At 53.7% G+C, this 13,903-nt stretch overlaps 1 protein-coding gene across 1 annotated transcript in view; it reads right to left on the reverse strand.

Moving 5' to 3' along the window:
* VWF (von Willebrand factor) overlaps nt 1-13,903 on the reverse strand; it is a 122,320-nt gene that overhangs the window by 70,880 nt on the left and 37,537 nt on the right. Inside the window, exons 11-15 of the mRNA XM_055568893.1 lie at nt 13,000-13,136; nt 12,543-12,681; nt 11,487-11,587; nt 6,592-6,787; nt 5,760-5,975 (exon numbers count right to left, since the gene is read on the reverse strand). Coding sequence (XP_055424868.1) covers nt 5,760-5,975; nt 6,592-6,787; nt 11,487-11,587; nt 12,543-12,681; nt 13,000-13,136 — 789 coding nt within the window. The remainder of the gene's footprint in view (nt 1-5,759; nt 5,976-6,591; nt 6,788-11,486; nt 11,588-12,542; nt 12,682-12,999; nt 13,137-13,903) is intronic.

The raw sequence follows: 13,903 nt of genomic DNA on the forward strand, positions 1-13,903 counted from the left end.
CCACAAATGACTGTTCTAATTACGGAAGTACACGCTTTCTCCTCTGTTTAACTAGGGGGACTGTGCTTTGGTCATCTTTCAATTCTCAGACCCTGGGACAGAGTAGAAATCCTGGTAGATTTTAGGGCTGTAAATATCAACCCTGAACACTCATTGGAAGGATTGATGCTGAAGTTCCAATACTTTGGCCACCTGATGCAAAGAGCTGCCTCATTGGAAAAGACCCTGATGCTGGGAAAGATTGAGGGCAGGAGGAGAAGGGGACGACAGAGGATGAGATGGTTGGATGGCATCACTGACTTGATGGACATGAGTCTGAGCAAACTCCAGGAGATGGTGAAGGACAGGGCAGCCTGGCTTGCTGCAATCCACGGGATTACAAAGAGTTGGACACAGCTGAGTGACTGAATGACAACAATTAAAAAAAGACCTGGCAGGGATGGGCGAGGGCATTTATCCCTTGATGATAAAAACAATGACAGCTCCCTTAACTGAGTACCTACTGGATACCCTGCTCTTCCCGGGGGTTTTACGCCTTTGGTGCCTCTCAATGAGTGAGACCTCACAATCCCACCACCAGAGGTAAGAAACCTGAAATTTAAGCTTAGTGACCCATCAGGGACCTGCCTTCCAGGAAGAGGCTGAGGCAGGAATTTTTTTTTTTTTTTTTTTTTTTTTGCTACATTGGGTATTAGTTACAACATATGGGATCTAGTTCCCAGATCAGGGATCGAATCCAGGCTCCCTGCATTGGGAGCACTGAGTCTTAGCCACTGGACAACCAGGGAAGTCCTTGAGGCAGGATTTGAACCCAGCTCTCTGTGACAGCCCCAAAGCTCATGCTCTTAACCATTATGCTCTAAAAGAAAACAGTCCCCTAGGAGCCAGGCTTTGGGGACATGCCAGTCACAAAGAGCTGGGGCACTCAGGCGGGCAGCACCCACCTCCCCATAGCCCTTGCCCTTCCTGGCCTTCTCCCACATAGAAATGTAAAGCAGCTAAGAGAGTGGGCGCTGAACACCAAGTTTCCGGGTTCAAGTCCCAGCCATGCTTCTAGTCAGCAGTGTCCTGACCATCCAGCTGGGTGGCTGTGAAAGCTAAGGGAGTTTCGAGTCATGCCTGGCAGGTGGCGACTGTCTGCCGCTTTCCTGCCTTCATGACAAAGGGGAAACGCCGTCGGAGCTCTGCAGGCTCCAAACCTAAGCAGCCCCAGCACTGACGGGTCCCAGCCAGGATTCAGCCCACTGAGCTCACGGTCCTCTCACAAGCTCCCCGATGATGGAATTCTTGACTGGTGGCGGGGAAGGGAGGTTGGTGTTGAGGGAGGCACTTGGCTCATTCAAGATGCTTTCCCACTGCAGATCAGCTGTCATCCAAGAAATAAGAAGCTCACCCTGAGGACACTCCTCCCAGGATCATAGAACCTGTTGCTCCCTGTTAGGAGCCATTTCTCCAGCAGAAACCTGCTGGCTGTGTCCCAGGGAAGCTGTAGAGGGAAAGCCTGGTCGTGAACCTCAGAAATGTCCAAGCCGGGGTGCCTCCCCACCTACAACTGTCCCGGGTGGGCGTGGTGTTTGAGGGAAGCTGGGAGGGAAGGGGCTCTAACCATGTTAGACACAGACTTTTTCCCAAACCAGCAGAGACACTGGGTCATCAGATGAATATTTAGAGCAAAGGTGGATATAGATGGGACGTGCATACGTGATTCGCTCAGTTGTGCCCAACTCTTTGCGACCCCATGGACCACAGCCCGCCAGGCTCCTCTGTCCATGGGATTTCCCAGTCAAGAATACTGGAATGGGTTGCCATTTCCTTCTTTTTTTTTTTTTTTTTGCCATTTCCTTCTGCAAGGGGATCTTCCCAATCCAGGAATCAAACCTGCATCTCTTGTGTCTCCTGCATTGGCAGGTGGATTCTTTACCGCTGTACCACTGGGAAGCCCTAAGATGGAACAGGTTGGGTTCTAAAGATGGGCATTCCAATCCACTGAACCTATGACTATAAGGGCACATTTCACCCAATCAGAAGGAGCTAGAGCTGAGAAGGCTTTTTCCTCCGAGAAGCCGGCTCAGCCGTGTTAAATGTCTCCTTCTTCCCCAGAGAATCCCATGGAGGGAGGAGCCTGGTAGGCTACAGTTCATGGGGTTGCAAAGAGTTGGACACGTCTGAGTGACTTCACTTTCACTTTCACTTTCACTTTTTCTTCCCCAGAAGTAATATCATCTGTTTAACACGCGTTGACTGTGTGTCCACGGCATGGGGCATGGGAGGGGCTGTGCTAGTCTGGGGGATGCAGAGATGGTAAGACTTGGTCCCTGCCTGCCAGGAGCCTGGGGTCTTGTCTTTCCAAAGGAAACACAACCAATTTCCAAGGCGAAAAAAAAAATCTTGTGCTTCTCAGGACTCTCCTGATAGCACCTTGTAAAGCAGCTATACAATCGGGTCTTGCTCCATAAGAGTCCCCAGTGGGTATGGCCTATTCTTGGGGACAGAGTTAGTTGTTTAGGGATTCTGCTCATTTCTCAGGAAGGGAAAATGAGGTGCAGGATGGAGGAGGAACCCAAGCATCCTGCCCCCCCCCCTTCCTCAGGCCTCAGAGCCAAGGCCACCTGGCTGGTTTTCTCTGGTTCAGCTCATAAAGACAGATCCCTCTTGTCCTTAAAAGTCTTCAGGGACAGGTTCGGCCCTGGTAGTCCAGTGGTTACAAATCTCAATGGTCCACTGAGCCCATGTGCCCCAACTGGAAAATCCACGCACTGTGGTTAAAGATCCTGCCTGAGACTAAGAAGATCCCAAAGCAACCAAATAAATATTTTTTAAAAGACTGACATAGCCTAGATAAATAAATTCTTATTTTAAAGTCTCCAGGGATGGGGTCTTCCCACCACCTGCACTTCCTGCCATATCAAGAAGCCTTGAGAGCCAGGAAACTCTAACCAAAGGTCAGCGCCTGTTGCTGTGGAGTTGGCCCATCCCCTTTTTGTTCTGTTCTCGGTGGGGGTTAAGAACAGCCACTCCTAAGAGTTTAAAGACTATTTGGGTAAGCCCTCGGCATTCTGGGGGAATGTCCTAAAGGAGGAAATCCTTCGGGCGGTTCAGCACAGGGATAATGCGTAGTGTCTAACATCGGCAGACAATCAAGGAGACAGGGACACAGTGAAGGGACAAAGGAGGTGATACAGTAGTTAATGCCACTGGGGGACTGTGGGTAGAAAAAACATGGGAGACCCTGTAAGTTAACGGTGACTCAGAAAGCAGGTTTGCTTAACCACAGAACCAAGCAGACTTGCTTAGCAACAAAACCATGAGACAGAAACAGGAGACAAGTCTCCAAACAATAAAACAACGATGGCATGAAACCCACATCCTGCCCAGTAAGCTCAGTAAGTTAATGATCCCTAGGACATGCTCTCTGCACCCACTGAAACAATAATTTGTGGACCCAGCTTGCCCATGTAAGAACAAGAAAACTCACCTGCTCAACCTGGACGAGGAGCTGATGATGGAAGCAGGACGTCTACTCAAGAAGGACAGAGGTCTTCTCCCCCCTCCCCACTTCTCCTCTGATTATAAAACTGTAGCCCAGTAAGTTCTCAGGATGTGGCATTTCTCACCCACCCACTTGTACAACCTCACAAGTGTCCTATTCTAATAAATCACTTCTTATCTACCACTTGGCCTCTCGCTGAGTTCTTTTCTGCCCTGAGACATAAACAACTGTGGTACTGGAGCTCTTTGGAGCTCACGAAAGAACACCAAACTGTTTTAAAAACATATTCACAAGCAGACACCACTTACTCCAGATCATGTCTCCCAATTTCTAAACAGCAAACGCTGATAAGGGTTTGGAGGGTGAAGTGAAGGGCTCAAAGCAAGTTGCCAGTGAGGTCTCAGCCTCAGTTCTCCTGGCTGCTGGCCTGTGACCCTGTGACACCCCAGGGACAGCGGGATGGGGGCACAACTGCACACACCCAAACACTTCTTCCTCTTCATGCTCACTTTGTGTCTGTTTCCCTTTTTTGTAAGGTCGCTTAAAATCAGATCACACTTAAACTCATTTTTATAAGGTCGCTTAAACTTGGCTCATTTAATCCCAAATAATGACACTTCTAGAGCCCCTAAACCTAAATTCCTCTTCAAATATGTGTTGTTAAGTCCTTTTACTGTCTTCTGTAGTTCCTATTTTCCTGTTTCTATCAGAACCACCAACATTTATGTCTCCAAATACATCTACTTCACCCTATAAATCAGTGTCCACTAGACCATATCCTCCTTCAATGTCTTCACTTCTACATCCCTATTATTATTCCACCATCAGAAACAACTTTTCTCCATCAAGAAAGTGCCTTTTTTAAAGCCTTGTCAAGGGCATGCGTGTACATGCTAAGTCACTTCAGTTGTGTCCGACTCTTTGCGACCCCATGGACTGTAGCCCACCAGGCTCTTCTGTCCATGGGATTCTCCAGGCACGAATACTGGAGTGGGTTTCCATGCCCTCCTTCAGGGGATATTCCCCACCCAGGGACTTCCCCACCTCCAGGAAGCCTTCCTTGGTTGCCCCTGCCTTAATCTAACTATGCTCTTGCTCAGTGTGACAGGAACCTAGTCAGGGAGGCAGTTTCCATCTCTGCCTCAAACAAGAAGGTCCAGGCCCTACAGCACTGTGACTGCCTGGCCACGCAGGGCACCGGGCAAATGTGCCCAGAGCAACAGTAACAACCAACCAGGGACCAGAGTGCGGGGCACACATGAGCTCAGATGCCAGGCCTTTAACAGTGCCAGAGAGGCTCTCAGATCGTCTGGGGACAATGACTTTATTCTACTTTACACGACTTCACACAGTGTTGGAGCTGTGGGCAGGGATTGCTCCGAGGTTTACCTGAAGTTAAAAGCAGAGGATGGGCTTCCTAGGTGGAGCCAGTGGTAGACTCCTCCTGCCAATGCAGGAAACATAGGAGATGCAGGTTCGATCCCTGGGTCAAGAAGATCCCCTGCAGGAGGAATTGACAACCCACTCCAGCATCCTTGCCCAGAAAATTCCATGGACGGAGGAGTCTGGCGAGCTATATAGTCCATAGGATCGTAAAGAGTTGGACATGACTGAGCACACATGAGGAGGAGGATCAAAGAATATATCCACAGTTATCTCAGAAAGTTATTAAAATACTCCTTTTCCCAGTTACACATCTCTGAGGCCAGATACTCATGCAAAGTACTGCAAAGAGTCAGACACAACAGAAGCGACTTAAAGAAGTGAAAGTGAAAGTCGCTCAGTCATGTCTGAGCAACCCCATGGACTATACAGGCCATGGAATTCTCCAGACCAGGATACTGGAGTGGGTAGCCTTTCCCTTCTCCAGGGGATCTTCCCAACCCAGGGACTGAACCCAGAAGTGACTTAGCACACACACATACAAGCAGAGGACTGGTACCTGCCTTTCCCCCATTGCTTCATCAGACCCTCCAGGTATGCAGGAACCCATGGGCATCTGGGACCCACTCGCTCCTCACCCCTACCCTACATGTATCCCACACCAGGTAGCAGCAGCCTCAGAAATCTCTGCCAGGCAGGGACCCCAGTCCCCACTGCCCTGTCCTTCCAGGAAATGGGAGGGGTGAGGGATGGGAGAAGATGCCCTGGGCTCCTTCCCCAGTGGCAGTAAAGCAGAGACAGTGCTCTGACCTGGCCCAGAGCAGAAGGCATCCCAGCGGATCCCGCTGGCTGGCCTGGAGGGGCAGCAGACGGGGAGGACACTCACCACAGAAGCTGGGCTCCCGCCACCCGACATGCACGCCCCTCCCGGCGCAGGCCGCGGCGTAGGTGGCCACCGCGTCGCACAGGCAGTCTCTGCCGTCGGAGCAGGCGCACACGTCATAGCGGCAGTTGCGCAGGTAGGGCAGCGGGCTCACGGCGCTGTGGCAGGTCTCGAACTTAGGGGACATCAGGATGGCGCAGGCCTGGTCTGCGAACTTGGCTGTGGGGAAAGGAGGGGCATGTCCCGACCGCGCATGGGCTCGAGCACTCGGACCCCAAGACCAAAATCCCCGAACTCGCCCCCCCTAGGCTGAGCCAACAGCAAAAACAGCTTCTCTCTGGTCTGGGAACCATGGCGATTTTTCTTCCGCAGCCAATATTCTTTTTTGATTGGCTTCAATACACAATCAACTGCATTTCCCAGGGAGAAACTGTTCCCTGATGAGTTGGGAAAGAGGGCGCGGTTGATGTAGGCCCCAGATGCTGGGGCAGACCAATCTGCGGATGGCCACCCCCTGCATCTATCTTCCGGTAATATAATTGCTGCTCAGACAGACTGAGAAGGTCCAGGGGAAGAAGTGTGAACTGTTCTTTTCTTTCCCAGGGTGTGGCCCACAGAGGGTGCTCAATAAAGAGACTTTGAAGAATAAATGATCGAGATAATCAAATGCTGAGGATGAAAAGAAAGACCCACCGGCTCCAACCCCCTCACCACGGGCACAGTGTTCAGGAAACTGGAACAAGGGGGATCTCAAGGGTTTGGGGGCCCCCTCCCCCGCGGTGGGTGCTCCATCCCTGGAATGCACTGGGATTCGGGGATCTCGGGGCTCACGTACTCAGGCGCGGGTTGAGGCTGCAGGGGTCACTGGGCTGCTCCTGCAAGTCCTCACAGTCTGCGCGCAGCTTCCAGGAGTTTCCGAAGTGCTCCACCAGGGGCTCGACCAGGCCCGCGGGCGTCAGGAAGTCGTCCCTCTGGTTGCCGTTGTAATTCCCGCACAGCCCGCACGTCCTCCCCGCATAGACAGGGGACAGCTGCGGGGGACAGACCATGTGGAGCAGCCGCCCCAGCAGCCACAGCTTCCCTGCCCTCATGAGATGGTTTTCATCAAAAAAGGTCCCCGGGAAGAGAGGAATAAATATGAATTTAATACACCACAGCTAAGCCCTAGGCTGCAAAAGAAACTAAAAACCCGAAGTGCAGTATCTGTTAACCAGTTACCAGTAGTTCATCCCGCTCTTGAATCTTTAGAATCAAAGACCTGTCCTCTAGGAAGCAATTCAGGGATGATCCCCTCACTTAAAGACCAGACACTGAGACCCAGAGAGGGATAGCAACTCACTTGAGGTCACAGAGTTGGGCCCAGCAATGGGCGGAGCTCTGCCACCCTGGCCATCAGAGGACATGGCCGGGAAAACACAGCGCAAAACTAGCCCCCCCTTTCTTGCACACTTATCTCTGTCACACACGTGGGAGAAGCAGGCTGAGCGTTTATGGCCCGAGTTTTCTCACAACATACACTGAGTGACACACACACAAAAAAAATACTCCTTCCTAGCGTCTAGATTTTGACTCAGTCACTGGGCATCTTTGAGGAAAAAAGGCCATGAGTCCAAGAGGACCCCAGGGGTTGCGGTCATGATCCAAAGAGATGGGCGGTGGGGATCAGCGAGGACCCAGGGGCAGCCTGCGAGGGGACCAGGAGGGATGCAGGCCACTGGCATGTGCTCATTCTCGATGCTTCTGAGCCTGGGGTGTGCGTTCACGGGTGACGTGGGGGTCCATGGTACAGCTGGAGTCATCTGCCCATCTCTTTTGGGGGGGATCTTAGTTCAAACTGGAGCAGAGGCCTAGACCCACTGGTGGCCCTGACCCCTGCTCTGCAATTTGCATGAGTGCTAAGTCGCTTCAGTTGTGTCTGACTCTTTGTGACCCCATGGACTGTAGCCCGCCGGACTCCTCTGTCCATGGGATTCTCCAAGCAAGAATACTGGAGTGAGCTGCCGTGCCCTCCTCCAGGGGATCTTCCAGCCCCAGGGATTGAACCCCAGTCTCCTATGTCTCCTGCAATGGCAGGAGGGTTCTTTACCACTACAGCCATCTGGGAAGCCCCAGACTTCAATTGTGGCTTCAGGACCTCCTGTGTTCTGACACCCGGACGGGCTGGCTCTACAGGGTCATCTCTTGGAGCCCCTTCCAGCTTCCAGCTCCAACTCGACAAGACTCAGGATCAACAATCTAGTGAGGGTTTCGGACTCATACATATGTATAATGGACCCAAGTTAATATCATTCAGAAAAAGGAAGATGGAGTAACGTTTCCTTGTTTGCTTGGCAAACAGCAAGCGTTGGCACGCCAGGCACCCGCCCTTCCTTGACCTCCCACTGAACATGTCGGTCCTCCCCACCTGGCACTCCCTGGCGTTCCTCTGCTGTATCTCTCCTCCCCCTGGATGTATCGCCTCCTAATATGAGACACAGTTTCTTTGTCGGTTCTGCTTATTGTCAGTTCCCCTCCATTAGAATTTAAACTAAACGAAGCCAGGATTCGGGCCTGTTTTGTGTCACTGCGGCAACCTCAGCGGTGTGCTCAGAGAGTGAACGGCTGGACAGTGTCCAGACGGATTGGTGAGTGAGCCAGGCGCTCCTCTGGACACCAGCCCCAGCAAAGCTAGGGAGATGCCCGTCCCCTCACCCACATCCCAGCACCGTCTCTCTTCCCTCCTGGTTCTCAGGCCCCGAGGCCCTCAGGCTCCCCCTGTTCACCCACCAGGCTTGCCTTCTCTACCATCCCCCGCTCTCTATGACTGTCTCCTTCTGTCCCTGGAGCTGGTCTCGGAGGCTGGCTCAGCAAAGGGTTAGGAGGGTAGACGTGTCCGTGGAAGCCAGGCCTACACTGTCCAGGATCGGGGACTTGGGGAGAATGCGCCGGCTATTTGCTGTTTGGAATAAACCTCAGGGGCACTTCTGACCAAGTGAAAACTGTCAGAACCCTTTCTCCTCCACCCTAAGGCCAAGCTGGGCCTGCCTCACAGCTGGCCCGGCCCCGCTGCCTGCACAGCGGGATTCATAGCGCACCCAGGGAGCCACTGGCAGCTTCTCTCTCACCCCACCTCATCCCACTGCCTTGGTGGGGAGCAGGGGTCCCCAGCCGCCGCTCCCAGGCGTCCTGACACCAGCCACTGTCCTCCACTCGGCGGTCCCCACAAACCCGGGGTCAGCATTGGAATGCGCTCCCTCACACACACCAAAACACTAGGATATTCCCCAGGCCCCGGAGTCAGCTGCCCTGTAGTCTTGACCAGTGAAGGCCTCTTCTCTTTCGTCAAACCCACCAAGCCCAGCCCCAGAGATAACCCTGCACCCCCTCTCCACAGAAGCAAGTCCGCCTTCTCTCCTCAGAGGAGACAGAAGACAGAGGAGCTTGCAGGGAAGAGGTCAGCCGCCCAAGACAAGGCACCATGGGCCTGCTGAAGCAGGGTGGCGGGGCGTCTCACGGATCAAGAGCACCCTCCCTGTGCGGAGGGAAGTGCCTGAGAAAGTGGGGGAGTTAACGGGGCTGCCTGCCTTGGTGACCGGGATGTGGGAGACCTGAGTTCTGCTCACTCTGTAACCAAATGACTGTGAGGCACTGTCCTGCTCCAGAAATGAGGGTATCTTTATTTCCAACTGTACCTGAGGGTTTGATAAGATCTCTAAGATTTTCATGTTCTTCTTTTTTAAGTTGTTGGGTGAAGGCAACTTTTATTTTTTATTTATTTCTCTATGTGCGTGCCATCACTCAATCATACCGGACTCTTGGTGACCCCATGGACTGTAGCCCGCCAGGCTCCTCTGTCCATGGGATTCTCCAGGCAAGAATACTGGAGTGGGTTGCCATTTCCTACTCGAGGGGATCTTCCCAACCCAGGGATTGAACCAATGTCCCTTGCGTCTCCCGCATTGACAGGCAGATTTTTTACTACTTACTTTTTACTACTGAACCACCATGGAAGCCCTTTACTGATTTATTATTTATTTATTTGGCTGCTCCAGGTCTTATCTGTAGCATGTAGGATCTAGCTCCCTGACCGGGGATTGAACCTGGGCCTCCTGTATTGGGACCACAGAGTTTTAGCCACAGGACCACCAGGGAAGGCTCGAGATTTTCATGCTCTATAGTCTTAGTGGTCACAGCTTTATTTTTTTATAAAAGAAAAAAAAAAGGTGTTGATTTGGAACTCTTAGGGACTTGAAGAGAAAGAATATGACATCACAAGGATGGAGGGCACCAGGAGGTCCTCAGGGACACCCCAGATGCCCACCACGGGATCATACCACGGCCTGGGGAACACTGGCCCCCCAGAAGCCAAAGGGGACCCTCCAAGGATTTTAATATATCCAGGGCAAGGGTTCTCAAAGTGCGGTCTTGGGATCTGTGGGACGGGGTGGTCCCGGAGGCCCTTTCAAGAGGTCCATGCGGCCAAAACTATTTTCCCATGACTTTTTCCCTCTCATTCTCTGTGAGTGTGCACTGGAGTTTTTCAGGGCCTACATGACACTGCAGAAGTCAACAGGATTCCAACTGTCTTCTGTCAAGACAGCCATTAAAGAAATTTGCAGACACATAAAACATTGGTATTCTCACTCCTTAACTTTGTTTCGGAAAACAGATTTTTTAATCTTTACATTAATATGTAGTGACTTCACTATTGGTATGTTTTAATGAATTAACAAGGGTCTCTGATTTAATTTCTAATCTGGTAAATGTCACTAGATAAGTGAAAGTGTTAATTGTTCAGTCGTGTCTGACTCTGCGACCCCATGGACTGCAGTTCACCAGGCTCCTCTATCCATGGGATTTCCCAGGCAAGAATACTGGAGTGGGTTGTCATTTCCTTCTCCAGGGGATCTTCCCAAACCAGGGATCAAACCCAGGTCTCTCACATTGCAGGCCAGTTCTTTACTTTGTGAGCCACCAGGGAAGCGATAGAATACATCAATAGATACAACCCCCATAGAAGATCTTGGCACCTTCAGTAAAGTTTAAGAGTGCAAAGGCATCTAAAGACGTCAAAGTGAGAAGCCCCAGCCTAGTGGTGGTGATCCTGCCCGGGGAGCTGATCGGGTTGCAGTCCTGGGCACGTCTCCTGGTTCCCATGAGTCTTGCTTGCTTTGTTTATGAAAAAGCAGTGACAGTACTTTTCAGAGGAAAACACAGATCTGGAAGCCAGCCCTGTGAAACATACAGATCCCTATCCAAGAGTGACTCTAAGAACAGAGAGCAGTTGGAAGTGACCCCCAGGCTGCCAAGTCCCTGGATTGGGGGTGAGGGCGTTTGGATCTGGCAGCTCCCAGAACAATCCTTCACAGGTAGTGGGCACATGACCCAGGTCTTCGCTGTGAGTCCCACAGCAGGCGCCCCAGGGAACACCCTCTGACCACAAGCTTTGTTGCAGTTAGGAGCCTTAGCAGTAAACCAGCTGCCCACCACTGCCCCCAACCCAGCTCTGCAGGGAGCCCACCCAGGCTGGAAACCCTCGGAGGACCAGAGCCCAGCACCCAGGAACTCCCAGGGTGAACAAGGGGCATCCAGACAGCAATCACCAGCCTCTCATACACAAGAGAGGCCTGTTCCTCACTCTGGGGGCTCAGGGCGGGTGGGGGGAGAAAGGAATTCCCCTCCCGCCCTCGAGCTCTCCCATCAGAGCACAACAGGGGCTTTGTGCGGCCCGGCTGCCAGGAGGGCGCCTACCTTCAGCAGCAGCCTCCCGCGGCCGTCCCAGTCTATCTGCAGGTCCTCCCCGAAGCTGAGGTGCAGGGAGGCCGTCACAGTGTGCTGGATGCGGAGGTCACCTGGAACCAAGCAAGGTCGGGATTCAGGCTTGGGATGCGGCCAGGGCAGAGGGCGGCAGACAGATGGGTTGTAGAGAGAGGTGGGCTTTGTCACAAAGGACTGTGGCAATGAAAGCATTGAACTAGGGGGCAGCTGGGGGGTGGCCATGAGGCTTACAGAGGGTCTCAGAGGAAAGGTGGATCAGGGTGGGGCAGTGCAAACTGGGCTCCACGTAGAAGGTGCCTCTGCATTCCTCCAGTAGCCTGCCATTTCCCATAATGCCACGAGGGGGCAGTAGAGATTACTGCATCCTTAGCTTATGCACGTGCCCTGAGCAGGGATGGGTTTTCCACTGAACCTCTAACCCCTGTGCTGTGGCACATGCTTCCAGGCTGAGTGACCCAGTCCTCACTGCTGAGCAATGCTGTGAGCAAAGCTAAAACTGCAGTTTTCTCTGGAGACGACGTAGGAGGCATACCTCTTATCCTAGGGAACACAGCATCTCATGGGAGACACACAGCATTAAGCACACAAGGACAAACTGTGGACCCACTGGCCCAAGTTCACCCACTCTGTGCAATATGGGGATGCTGAGCCATGGGGTAGCCAATGGTCATAAAGAAGAGGGGAGGGGTACGGAAGCCCCTTTAAGAGTGAAGGTTGGAATCATGCTGTGTGTAATGGTACATTTCCGCCTGGCAAAGTCACTGAGCAGGGAGCTTTTCTCAGAGGTCACAGGGTCATCTGGCTTTGCCCCATGATGTCTTGGGGTCTGACCCATCACCAGCCACTCTGCCGTCATTCAGCTCGTCCTCCTCCTCCAGGAAGCCTTCCTTTCTTGCAGCATAAATTCAGGACACCAGCCTGTCCTCCAACAATAGCACTCCTTCACATTCTCACAGAAGAGGCAGCAGTGAGGGGTGGGGGCGCTGAGGGCGAGCTGGGTGGGGGGCTCCAGGGGTGGAGGGCGCCCACCTTGCAGGAGGGGAATCTGGACATCCTGGCCGTCCAGGGCGACTCCACCCCCGTGCTTCAGCTTCAGGAGGCCGTGGTGCGGGCTGGGCAGGCGGACGGTGACGGAGCGGGTGCAGACCGCATCAGGGTCGTCGGCACACTGCCAGGAGGGGCGTGCAGAGGGGCGTCACCACCACCCCCAGCCCAGCCCCCAGCCCACGCACTCAGGGAAAGACCCCAACCAGGCAGCCTCAGTTTTGCTCACTCAGAACCACTCCCTCCTCAAAACTCTAGGCCCTGCTTGTCCTTGTTCCTTGGGCCTGTTGTCCCAAAGGGAATCAGGGACCTGGATCCTCAAGGAGCCCTGGGTGCCCTATCTGTCCTCCCCTTTGCTGGGTGGTCCAGAAGAAAGAAGTACACGTGGGGTCACCTTGGCCCTCATCCCCGTGGGCACCGCCAGGCTGCCTGGCGGGCTCACCTGGACAGTCTCTATGACGACGGAGAAGGAGTGGTCCTGGCAGTCCTGGGCCAGCAGGTACTGGCAGACCCCGCTGAAGGTGAAGTGCCTGTCGTCAAAGCTCTTGAAGTGGGATTGTCCTGTGATGAGACACTCTCCTGGGAAGACAGGGGGAGGGGAGAGGGGGTGTCCCAGTGGGTCCCCTGGGGGGTGTCCCAGCAGTGGGCACTTCCTGGGTTTCTCCCCACCACGATCTAGAAAGGGGCCCCACAGGAGGACTCTACTCAGGCCCCACTCCTCTGGCCCTGGGAGGTCAAGGCCCAGTGGGTCAGTCCTGAGCCTCAGGGGGTGAAGTCACACCCAGGGAGTGAAGTCACACCCAGGGATTCACACCCAGGGGGCTGGGCTGTGGGGGGTGATGACGCTGGGGGTGGGCTGGGTCAGAAGCCAGGGTTAGTTCCAGCTCTGGGTTCTGGGTTCACTGCGGCTCCCAGCCCTCCCTACTGCCTCCCTGGGTTCTGCTCTGCTGGGGTCAGAAGCCTTTCTCTGCACTGTTATCACGGGGGCTCCCCCCCACCAGGAGAGTCCCTGAGGGCAAGAGGGCAGAAAGCCAGCCCAGAGCAATGAGGGGGCCAGCAGTCCAGGGGCCAGCATGTTGTCCTCACCCCCTGCCCAGCCGAGGGGCAGCTCTCAGGTCTCCTGATGGGCAAACCCCTGCTGGGACTTCAGCAAGGCAAATGGGGGCCCAGGACGCCATCTGCCCACTATCTCACCACCGCCAGAGCCAGCTCCCCAGCCAGGCTGACACAGCTGGGGGTGGCAGCGAGGACTCCCCAGCATCACCCTGCAGCCCCACCCTCAACTTGCCCTGGATCCAACCACTACTCTGCCCTCCCCAGGCCCCGGAGCAGCCTGTGGTGCAGAC

The sequence above is a fragment of the Bubalus kerabau genome, chromosome 1 (assembly GCF_029407905.1).
Source record: "Bubalus kerabau isolate K-KA32 ecotype Philippines breed swamp buffalo chromosome 1, PCC_UOA_SB_1v2, whole genome shotgun sequence".
Lineage (NCBI taxonomy): Eukaryota > Metazoa > Chordata > Mammalia > Artiodactyla > Bovidae > Bubalus > Bubalus kerabau.